At 39.1% G+C, this 11,946-nt stretch overlaps 1 protein-coding gene across 4 annotated transcripts; it reads right to left on the bottom strand.

The window, feature by feature from the left end:
- Window positions 1-2,218: 2,218 nt before the first annotated feature.
- On the bottom strand, window positions 2,219-8,925 carry LOC131603883 (VIN3-like protein 1). Of its 4 annotated transcripts, XM_058876331.1 has the most exons (6): window positions 8,618-8,922; window positions 7,958-8,025; window positions 6,248-6,378; window positions 4,551-5,178; window positions 3,907-4,217; window positions 2,219-3,784 (listed from the first exon to the last, which is right to left on the bottom strand). In XM_058876331.1, the coding sequence occupies exons 4-6, from the start codon at window positions 5,075-5,077 to the stop codon at window positions 2,619-2,621; spliced, it is 2,004 nt and encodes a 667-aa protein (XP_058732314.1). In that variant the 5' UTR covers window positions 5,078-5,178; window positions 6,248-6,378; window positions 7,958-8,025; window positions 8,618-8,922; the 3' UTR covers window positions 2,219-2,618. The 4 variants fall into 4 exon arrangements, with proteins under 4 accessions (XP_058732314.1, XP_058732312.1, XP_058732311.1 ...); XM_058876329.1 differs by lacking the exon at window positions 6,248-6,378 and having other exon boundaries at window positions 3,916-4,217; window positions 8,618-8,925; XM_058876328.1 differs by lacking the exon at window positions 6,248-6,378 and having other exon boundaries at window positions 8,618-8,923.
- Window positions 8,926-11,946: the final 3,021 nt, after the last annotated feature.

Below are 11,946 nucleotides of genomic sequence, written 5' to 3'. Positions count from 1 at the left end.
TAACTTGCATGAAGTAAATAACACAAGGTAATTTAACCTGATTCAATGAAACGTCACCTATATCTTGAGGCATCCAAGTCAGGAAGGAAATCCACTATAATAGCATATGTTTGAAGTCATATGTAAACAACCTTTGATTTATAGCATTCACACCTAATCATTATCCGTGTTATTTCTATCTAAGACTCTCCTAAATATGAGACCCCACTCACTTCCTCTCAATTACACAACTCGTGATAACAAAGATAACAATTAAATAGGTGACATACTCCAATAAAGTGAATCCACTCTTGCCTAAAAGCTTACAAGTGACTTACAATTACAAATCAACTATCAGTCAAGCCCTAGCATCAAGACGATATGAGAGTGACTCACAAACAACAATGAACAGAATAAACCCTAATTGGCACAATTACACATACGGCTCGTCGTCTCTTAGGTTTAGAGTCTTTCTTTAAATAGCCTGAGAACAACATGGGCTTGATGGAACAATTCGGGCTAAGCAACCAGCAGATCCTATATGATCTTCGTTTCCTTAAATGTTTTGACATTCATTCTTAAGAAACAAATCTTTAGCGAATCATATCTTCATCACATTTCTTGGACCGCAATATATGTGAATCATATTTTCATAGAATCTTCAAAGATCTCACACTTGAAATAAATCTTCCAAGAATGCAAAATAAGACACGCTACGATGTCGTACCATCATGTCAAAACTTCTTGTCCAACATCTTGCTAGAACACTTGTTTTAACAAAATACGGCCAATCACAACACAACCAACCTAACATTTAATTTTGTGTCATTTAAAAGATTAAATATCCACTAGACATGCATTTTGTTGTAAAACGCAATTATAAATTATAAAATTTGAACTCATATTTAGGTGATATTCTGCATGTTTTAGATTATATAACATAAGAATTGTCAAGCCATTTATTTATAATGTGCTCTAGATTGTTCCGACACTTTTGTGGATTAAAATGCACATAAATTTGTATAAAATAATATTTTGATTTATTTGCAGTCCACATAAAAAAATGAGCTTTCTTACTCAGATCCAATCAAAATAAATTCTAAACTAACTGCAGTTTACTAAAATAAAGAATCTCATCCATTTGTTTGAGATCAATGTAGAAGTTATGATGTCTGGTCTAAAGAACCAACTAAATCAAATTAATTACTGTCTTAACCATTGTGACATAAAAAGTGAGGTCAGTGTTGAGCATCAATGTTCGTCAATTGCCAATGACAAATTTGTTTGGTTCACCAACATGCAACTTCAAAACGACAGTGATATGAGAACCATGTTATCGACATTTATTCAATGTTGTATCAAAGACCAATCAAGTTAGACGTTATCTTAATCTAATATATGTTGTTTATATTTAGAATTTTAGAAGAATTTCTAAAAAAAAAAAAGAAAAAGTAAAGGTGACAAAAAAAAATCTATGTTTATAGTAGATATTTTTCTTAAAAGTTAATGAAAGGTATTTATAAAATAAGGGATATTAAAAAGGAATGCAGGTATATGTTTTTGTCAAGCCCTTTTTAGAGTAGTACATTGGACCTTTTTATGAAAAACACCTTTTATAGGTGTATTCCCACCTATAAAAGTCTATAGTTATCTCTACTATGTTTCACAACGAGGTCCACACACAGCCCTTGAAGTGGCCAATGAATGAAGCCATCATTGGATAGACCCTACAAGCTAATGACAACTCAATCACATGAACTGTTCTAACATTTTGACCAGCTTAATATGGCTCTGTATTAGTTTCTGCGATGCTAGTGTCCTAATATCACAAAAGATGTTGGAGCTGTTGAGTGGACGAGGTTCTATGCAAGCTATTGTATAGTACAAGTAGTGGCAGAGTCAGAGATTTTAAGGAATGGGAAAAAAAATCTCACATTGTTTTTTCTAATTTTACACCATATTTCTACTAATTTTGCCCTTGATTTTGTCTAAAAAAATTGTCTTAGATTTTGTCCAAAAATTTCACACCCTATTTTTACTAATTTTGTCTAAAAGTTATTAATTTTGCCTCTGATTTTGTCTAAAAAATCAACTATTAGGTGGGGGGAGTATACAACGAAAGGAGGGGTTGAGCCCGGACTATAGCTCCGCCCATGAGTACAAGCATGCAGAGTCTGATGCATGACTCAAAGCCAAGAGTTTGAATTCAAATTTACCAGAAAATAACTTACTCAAAAAGAAAGATTAAAAAATATCCAATGGATTGAATAAAATTAGCAAGTATACCATGTAGCCTTTTCAAGTAAAGACTGAAAAAAAGACTTCAATGCTAATATCATCTGTGAATAAATTCATACTGAAAATAATTACAGGAATTTACTAAGTAACACCATGCCTTGCATTCTGAAACTTTTCGTCCAACATTCATCTCTCCCTCCTAGGAAAAATTAGTTACTTTTTCTGCAATCATCAACGCGAATTCTTTGAGCAAGACAACCTGTCTAATGCAATAAAATGAATCCCTTCAATGGGCAATTAATTTTGGAAAAAAATGCCTGTACAGGGAAGGCAAAAACAATCAGATGGCTCTTCACACGAGGGTGTGTGGTAAATAAAAAACTAGTATAACATGATAATGCTTATTTTGATGCCCCAGCTTTACTACTGAATCCATTTCTTGGCCTCTTGTTGGATACAATATCAGAGAAAGAGTCAACCAGTTGCCCTGCCAAACTACTTGGATCGTCCATCAGAGTTTGAATGTAGGTATTTACCACCCTGCGTTCCTGCTCTGTTGATCTCAAACTAAACCATGTTAGCAATTTTAACCTAAACTCCTGTTTGATGTGACCCTCACACTCTAGCCAACGGATTACTTTCACACAATACTCAAAGTTTTCATCCAAGGAACGTGAACCATCCGGCATACGTAAAGGAGAACCATTTATTAAAGTGCTGTCGCAGTCATGTCCTTCTTCATTTGATCTCGCAGCCCTTTTCCTGCCAGCATATACACGAGAATCAACAGCTGAGACTTCTCTTGGGCCATGAGCCCAGGTTTGTGAGTCGCAACTCCTATGTGATCTTGCTAAATCATTTTTCTGTAGGTCATGAGAAGCAGCATCATCAACTGCCTCTACAGCGTGCAGTAAAGTGCAACCAATACCTTCATCCCTGGAAGACTCAAAAGGAGGTGTTAGGTCTTCATTCAAATCAGGGACTGAAACAACATTTAAATCAAGGCCTCGCGAATCTGAAGGAAACCACGTTTCTGAAATTTTAGGCTTGTCCATTTCACCTTGTCCGCAGCAATTTTTCATATCAGCAGAGCAACACTCCTCAAAGTAACCACGTTCTTGAGCCCAAGCAAGACGCAAAATTTTCCCAAGGTCTTGAACCTTAAATCTGGGGCCTGTGATTGCAGAAAAATCACCCCCGGCTTGAGAGTTCAGTTTTTTATGATTCGAAGCAACAAACTTAGAGATTTTATGTTGAACTATCTCAATGCTCTTAGTGAAGCATTTAGCCTCGGAATGACCCAGGTCACCCATGTCAGTGTAAGATACAATTCTAAAAGTATATTCCGTGCAAGGTTGAAGGTCGGATATCAAAATCCTCCTCTGAGATTTGGGAAACACAGAAACAGGATCCTTTGTGTGTGGCTCATCCCGACTTTTGTAATACCAGAGCTTGTACCCCTTAATGTCCTCGGAACATATACTTGACATTTCAATCAAAATGATTTTGACAGAGGAAGTTGTTACCTCTTCAAAAACAAACTTGCAAGCAGCAGGAAGTGAACCCTCTGCAAAATTGAAAATGTCATCATGCACCAAATAAATGAGATTAGCTTGAACAACAAAAATAATTATACTACTTCCCCGCTCCTCCCTCCCCCAAAAAAATATATCGAGCATTAGTTTTAACCTTTGGAACCTGGATTTAAATTGGGAACAGTGGCCAGCCAGCTATCAGCTTTCTCAATAGCAAGAGTGCAGAGACTCTGCACATCACTGGCAATAGGGAGTCTGCTGACGATGCCTCGTGCCATTTTGGCAGAAACTCCGTCAAGAGGACCAACTTCTGTCTCCAGTTTAGCCTTAGCCTCCTGAACCATTAGATGCAGGTCTTTGAATTTTGAAGTTCCATTCAGAAGTCTGTAGCACAAATATATCCTATAACAGAGTACATCTACACGCCGGACATCTTTTGCAATATTTAGCTGTTTCTTCCAGCATCTGCCATTATTAAACACAAACCACCAAAGTTATCAACATAGGGCTCTCAACTTACTTACCAACATACACACTGCAAATGGTAACAAGTGGAGTGAACAAGGTCATAATACTGTTTCTCCTCAAAAGAGACATCAAAGTAGCAAACTGCAATAGTATGTTTCAGTTTGTTGCTGCAAACATGCCAATCCAGTGAGTGATGGATAAAGAAGTGGCATAAAAATCAGCAAATAATTTTACCCTACAATATGTGCAAGTCAATAAGCACTTTGCTGTGAAAACAACAATATGTGCAAGGACTGTGATATATGTAGCAGGTAAAAGAAAATTACTTACCCAAGTATCCCAGTAACTTTACCACAGGACGCACAGCAATAGCCACCATCCAGTTGCATCAGTTGCCCGTGATCAACAACTCCCACTTTTTCATGTTGAAGGGCACATTCGATATGGCAAGACAATCCACAGGAGTCCCCTAGAGTAGATTCAGATGTGCATACTAACCAAAGACTAGGATCCTTGTTATCATCAAAAAGATGACAGATACAACAAGAACATCGCCTACAAAAAGTGTCATCCATTGATAGAACTGCCCTACAAGCAGCATTTTTACAGATCCAAGTGCTCGGATGTCCTAAATCAGAATCCTGGCCAGGAGGAGGTATGAGTCGAATGGGGTTCTCACCCTTCCGAGGTTGTTTTTTTGAAGACTGGCGACTAAGACTAGAAACCTTTTTTGTGTCTTGTTTCTTAATAACCTTACCGGATGACTTTCCTTCAGTCATCCTGTTTTTTGAAGATGTGTTCTTTTTGTCCTTATCAAAGCACGTTTGAAGAAGTTCCTTTTTTGGACCATGTTTCATGAATTCCTGAAGGAGTTCTGAACTTCTTGAAGCATCATCTGAATGGCCATTCTTTTCTGGAGTACTTTGCACACTGGAAGAAAGGCTTTGAACACCAGAAACTGGACAGAAAAAACAACCAATTATAAGCTAAGCCTTTGGTGGTAACATAACAAGAATTAAAATCAATGTCGGGGGAAGGTGTAAATCAGTCTTAACATATTCTCTGGATAGCAGAATGACCGACCCTGTATATGCTGCTAATAGCGGGATAATGGATACTGGGGCAGCCGCTAGATTGCCATTTTATGTAGTTCATACAGTGTATATACACAGTAACTCAAAACTCATGACAATCATAAGTAACAATAAAAAGTCATAGGTTTCTGAAACAAAACATAGTACATACAACTCAAAAGTATAAATTCACTGTAAATCTTTATCTCTTTAATATCGGTGTAAAATGTGTGACATTAGGATCTGTTATCGATTTTTAGGACACTTGCAATGTAAACCTCAGATTACAGCATCATACATGGATGATAAACCTAAAGAGTTAGCAGCAAAAAACATTGAGTAAAAATGTAACATCTAACTCAGTATTAAATAATTCTAAAATCCTCATATCCTCAAATCCTAATATTAATTACAAAAAAATAGAGCAAGCATGAGGCAGGGGCGGGTTAGGCCTGCAGATCCCATGTCTCCATTTTTGTGTGGGTAGTTATCCCAAGGGCATTGAGTGGACAATATCCCACTTTGTAATCAATTATTGCAAACGCGTAATGGGTTTGGGTGCAGCAGTCCTCATTAACTTACCACAAATTAGTGTATGAAAATACTGAAACACAGGACGAGAGAAGAAACATAAAAGGATGAACAAACTAAGAGGGATGCATGTGATTGCAACGTAAATAATGTTAAGAACTGAAAAACAATTGCACGGAAAATATGTCATGTATGAGAGAGAGCATGCAAGATCAATTCCTGGAGACATCAATTAACAAAAGATTCAAGTGAATACTCAAAAACATTATTACTTGTCATCCAAGTGTGTTATGGCATTTACCTACTGAGTTTGATGTCAATCGCAACAATGTTAAATCAATTGAGACATGAAATTAATTATCATTAGAAGTTCCAAAAATTTGATGTCAAATCAAGAGCAGATGCTATAATACAAAACCATACCAGGTGATAAAGATCTCAAGGAATCCTGAAATCGGAAAATTAATAATATGATCTTCACAGTAAATCACAAACTATAAGATCAGATTCTCTCAATGGAGTAAGAACAACAATCACATCAAGGTCTGGAAAAGCTGCAAAACCATGCACACGACAGTCATTCTGAAATAATTCAGATAACTACAAAACTAAGTAGAAGAAACGTCACAAGGAAGATCGAGATCCCAAAAGTTAATATCTCACATAAACACCAGATCTTCCCTACGTCTAAAATAAATAAATAAAAAAAGAGATATTTTAGATTTAATATTAAAATGTGCTTTTATAGCCGACGATATGGCAACTCAAAGAGAAGCATCCAAGGGCCTTAAGTGGCTGTCTATGCAAGCATGGATCATCTGCCAAAGCTTTAATTTAATTTACTTCTATATCCCAACCACACGAATTTAAAATTTTATATATTTACCGCATTCAAACATGGAATGTAATTATCGACCAATAATACATTGTATTTCTACGTAATCTCTACCTTTGACATTCCATGCAGATTATGGAAATTTTGCTCCTCAATAAGCACATAAAAAGCTGATATTTTTTATATTAAAATATCGATATGTATTAATTAAAAATATAAGAAATTTTGTAGACAATTTAACAGTATGTAAACTGATGAACCAATGATATATTCTCTGAAGGTGTTTGTCCTATAAAACGCTAATATCAATATGTATTAACAGTAGAGTGGAGAGTGGACCATCAAGGTAGTCAGTCGTCCAACATTACCTGAATATGTTCTATATTTAAGAGAATTCTTCCCTAAGGCTTTGTTTGTGAGTTGGGAAGGAAAGAGTTTGGGGGAAACGAAATGGAAGGAGGATGGACTCTCATTTGGTTTGAATGTCAAAACTTCCGATGTAGAGAAAAAAAATCTGTAAAAATGGTTTTGGAAGGATTTTGAAAATTTCTCTAACCCTACCCTTGTTTTAAAGTGCTCCCAATCCTATACAACTGAAGGGATTATCATAACCCTTACCTTTTCTCTCCTAAAACCCTATGTTATCAATTTCAGATAGCGGTGCGGCAAGGCCATCCTCAAAATTGGAGCGAGAGCGGGGAGCAGAACAGACGTCATTTTAGTGATGTGGATACTAATACGGTTGATACTAATAAACACATAATTGTTAAAAACTAAATTAAATTACTGAAAATTCATGAAGTATTCATTTAAGAGCAACATCGTAAACAGATGATGCGGTGTTCTCGACGGCTTTTAAAGTGGTGGCATTCTTAATCAAATCTCATTATCGCGGCTGTTCCAGCCGAGTCACCCATCTGTGCCAGAATGTCATGGCCTAACCCTAACACTTTTTTTTTTGTGATATTGCATGTTGAGATAACGGCCGAAATGGCCGAGTTTAGTAATATAGCTAAAACCCCTCCCAAACAAACCTTAAACCTTATAGTAATAAGATTAAGATACCAAGTTCCTTTACAAATCACAAGGCTGCAAAATAACAAAGCAAAACCCTTCTAAAAGTAATCACTTTCAAAATAAATAACAAAGACTGGTACAAAGTGTGCAAAACAATTGTTATTTAACAGGAAATAAAATAAGAGTTTAGACATAGTCGAAATAACCCAAACCCCATGGCTTGCTAGCCCGACACTCAGAGAAGAAACTGAATAATTGTACTCAAGAAGCTCAAAACATACCTTTGGCAAGGAACTTTTCTTCTAAATCCATTTCTAACTGATCAAAGCTATAGCTGAATGGCCCTTATCTGACAAAAAGAAAGAAATAGCATTTCACAATGGTGTCAATGTAAGTAGTGTGAGAAGATGAAATTAAAGTCTCATCTATATTCCACATTTCATCAAAAATCCCACAATGTATCATGCAAAATATCAAAACAAAACAAAACAAAAAACAATAGCATAGAAACATAACCACAACATCCTAAAAACCCATAAAAAACTCTCCCAAAAACAAAAACAAAATATCATACAGATATAAATTACAAACTAGGTAAAGAGATGACAGAGTAACCACATAACGATTTAACTACTCTCCCCATGGGCATTGTGTCTTCAGCATTGACGAAAACTGAAACCAAAAATGCGTTTTTCTCTTAAAAAAAAAAAAGATTCCTTTTTTCCGTAAAAAGAAAAAATTTCCAAAATGGGAATACATACATAAGCGAATGATAACATGTATTTAGACACAATATGAATAAAAAAGCCCTAACTATGAAGAAAATGAAGAACAAATCTGCAGGAAAATAGGCAAAAATGAATAAAAAAATTAAAAATTAGTAGTAATAAAGAGTAAAAGAATCAGAAAAATCGATAAGATTCATAGTAGAAATAACGCACCTTGAGAATTAGGAAAATGAGGGAAGAAAGAAAGGGTTTTACGATGCGATTTAGCGTTAAGGGAGTGAGTGATGAATCGAAAACTCAGAGAAACATGTTGTTCATCGATGTTGTAATTTGGTTAAACAGTGAAAGAGAGAGAAAGTTGTATATGAGTAATTGACGTAGTTATAAAAGACTGAGAAAGTAGATGGAATCACACGCGCATGGGAGCGCGTGTGGAAGAGGATCACTGTTATGGAAGTAAGCGAATAGGTTTGGTGATTTGTGCAGTTGCACGGTTATGGATAGTGAATTAAGCTACTCTTGTACTCTCACCTTAGCTACGTGTACTATTTATATGTATATTTCTTCCATTTTTTCTAACTGATTGGAAAAACGCTGTTACGACTTTTGTTTTGGGTCTTTGATATAAAACCATCAACTAAACGTGGTTTCTGTCTTCGGATAACTTACATTAAAAATGGTATTTTTTGTTAATAGTTTATATTTTTAATCAGAAAAATAGAAATAGAAGTAATACTTGATTAATTAAAATGAGTATTTCATATTACAAAAAGTAAACGCTTACCTATAAACTAATAATTTAAATATATTGTAATAAAAAATAATTTATTTTGTTTGAATAATCTCAATTTTAATTATTTTTAACTGTATGGTTAATAAAATAAGTAAAATGTTTATATTAGATCTAAATTCAAAATTAGGAAAATACTACTCATGGTTGTTGAAAGATTTGATACTACTCATAAAACCAACAGATAATGAGTTATAATAAACCAATATCTAATTAAGAAAAAATTTGATACAATAATATCTTAAATAATATTCTAATTAATACTACTCATAAAAGCAATAGATACGGAATGATAACAAATCAATATCTCTACCTTTCTCCTCAAGGTGGTGGGTATACATCACAAGCATCCACCTTGTCACATATGTAAGTGTTCTGGACTGGGCCAAGGCTAGGCCCAACACCGCTTTCGGCCCAATAAGCCTCAGAGGCCCATGTATAGTTCATGGCCTTCCGACACGCCTTGCTCGGCACCAACACCGTGCTCGGCCTTCATTCTCCCCCGGACATCATCCTTGCCGAGGACCCTGCTCCGCGCAGGGCTCCTTCATATCCAATCTTCCGAATAACTCGGATCCCACGTGGCTCCTAAAAGACCGCGTCTTCCCTTGGACTTCGGAGCGGTTAACCAGGACAGAGGGCATACACGCACCTCCGATATTTCCGCTCAGGAAACCTGGCAGTCTCCTAGTTGGGCTTGGGAATCCAACCCAATAGCGAGATCATGGCCCAGCGCTGGGGGCTATATATACCCTCTTTAACTAGAGGGTCAGGTATTCAATTCTTACTCACTCTTAACTAGTACTTGCGCTCCTTTGCTCGTCAACTTACTTTGGCATTGGAGTACCTTGCAGGTACACCCCCCCTCCTCCTCCTTCCTAGAAGATCCAGTCCGAGCAGCCTACGACGATCCTTCTGATCAGGTACGATCAGTGGCGCCGTCTGTGGGAATCTTGCTTCCCCATCTTTAAAGAACAAAGATCAAAGCTAATCATCTCCAATCGTCATGGCTGACAACAACAACATCCCAAGCGCTGACCCTTTCCTCCTTCACGATCTGATCGAGGAATCCTCCCGCGAGCTAGCTCATCATCGTCGGGGGGATCGTCGGCGACAAAGGTCCGGGCATGAAACCCAGGACACCCAGCTGTTGCAGGTCCTACAACAGGTCCAGAATGTTGACCATGTTCCTCCAGAAGGGCACGTCCAGAACGGCGAGCAGATCAGAACGACCAACGTGCCGGAACATGCCCAGAATGTGAATGAGACCGACCTCCGAGACGGGCAACCTGCTTCCTCGTTCACTCACACCTCCGAGAGGCGGAGAGCCCGTAACGGGGAGGAAGAGGAACCGCTCAACATTCCCGAGGATGCGGACCCCATCACCGTCCGCCTACTCAAAGAAATACAATTAACGAACAGCCTCCTCAGAATTCAGGATGACCGAATTCACGAACTGGAAAGACAGCGGCGACGTCGCCCCTCTCCACGGAGGCGCTACAGGTCACGCTCATATTCCTCCTCGCGCTCACCGCCGAGAAGATACCGCCGGCGTTCTCCGTCCTCTTCAAGGTCTCCCCCGAGAAGACATCGCCGCCGGAGGACTCGTTCCCGTTCTCCACACAGAAAGAACAGGAAGCACCAGAAACCTGAAACTGCTGAACAAAGAAGCCCCTCCCCCGAACAGGGCCGTCGGGGCCCCTCCAAAGCTGCGACGGGCAATAACCAAGATGATCCCCGACGAAACAGGCACTACAATTCACCAGGACCGAGCGACGAGGAGGACTTTCGCAGCCCCTTGTCCGCCAGTATCCGGAGAGCCCGCCTCCCTCGGGGAATGGAAAAACCGCCGGTATTGGACCAATACGACGGAACCACTGACCCTGACGACCATATCCGGAGCATCGAAGCGGTCATGGACTATCACGTCGTCAGAGGCTCGATCAAATGCCGCATTTTCCCGACCACCCTCAGGAAAGGAGCGATGAATTGGTACAGGAACCTCCCTTCGAACTCCATCCATTCTTGGACCGAGCTCAAAGAACTCTTCTTGAGCCACTTCACAGCCTCCCGACGGCAACCGAAATCGGAAGCCAACCTCGAGGCCGTAGTACAAGGACCCAACGAACCTCTTCGAGATTACCTCGAAAGATTCAACAAAGAGGCCGTCCAAGTGCAGACAGAAGACTACATGAAGAGGTACATCTTGGAGCGAGGACTTCTCCCCGGCAGTGACTTCAAGAAAGCTATTAAGATTGAGAAGGTGCACTCGATGAATGACCTCCTCAACAAAGCAAAGGTATTCATCGATTTTGAAGAAGGCGAGGCAGCCGCAATCAGAGCCCCGAGGGGCAGTGGTACCGCTCGTAGCTCAAACCTTGAAGACCCGGGGTCACGCCGAGGACAAGACAAACGAAGGGACGACCGATCCCGAGATAACAAAGAACGGCGGGGACCGGCCGGGCGTTTCAACGACTACACTCCTTTGAACACTTCCCGGGAGAGAATCCTGGCCGACTGCCAGAATGCCGAGTTTAAGAAATCCAACATCAGGCCCCCGAAGTCAAATCCTACAAGACCGGGGACGGACAAGTCCAAGTACTGCAAGTACCACAAGAGTCACGGGCATATGACCGACGAGTGCATACACCTCAAAGATGCCATAGAGACCCTGATCAAAGAGGGCCACCTGGCAAAATACACCAAGAAGGGAGAACCCTCCAAAAGAGACATCCCTCGAAACTCCGACGAG

This window comes from Vicia villosa, linkage group LG5, assembly GCF_029867415.1.
Source record: "Vicia villosa cultivar HV-30 ecotype Madison, WI linkage group LG5, Vvil1.0, whole genome shotgun sequence".
Taxonomy (NCBI): Eukaryota; Viridiplantae; Streptophyta; class Magnoliopsida; order Fabales; family Fabaceae; genus Vicia; species Vicia villosa.
This window is presented reverse-complemented; position numbering and strand designations above follow the sequence as displayed.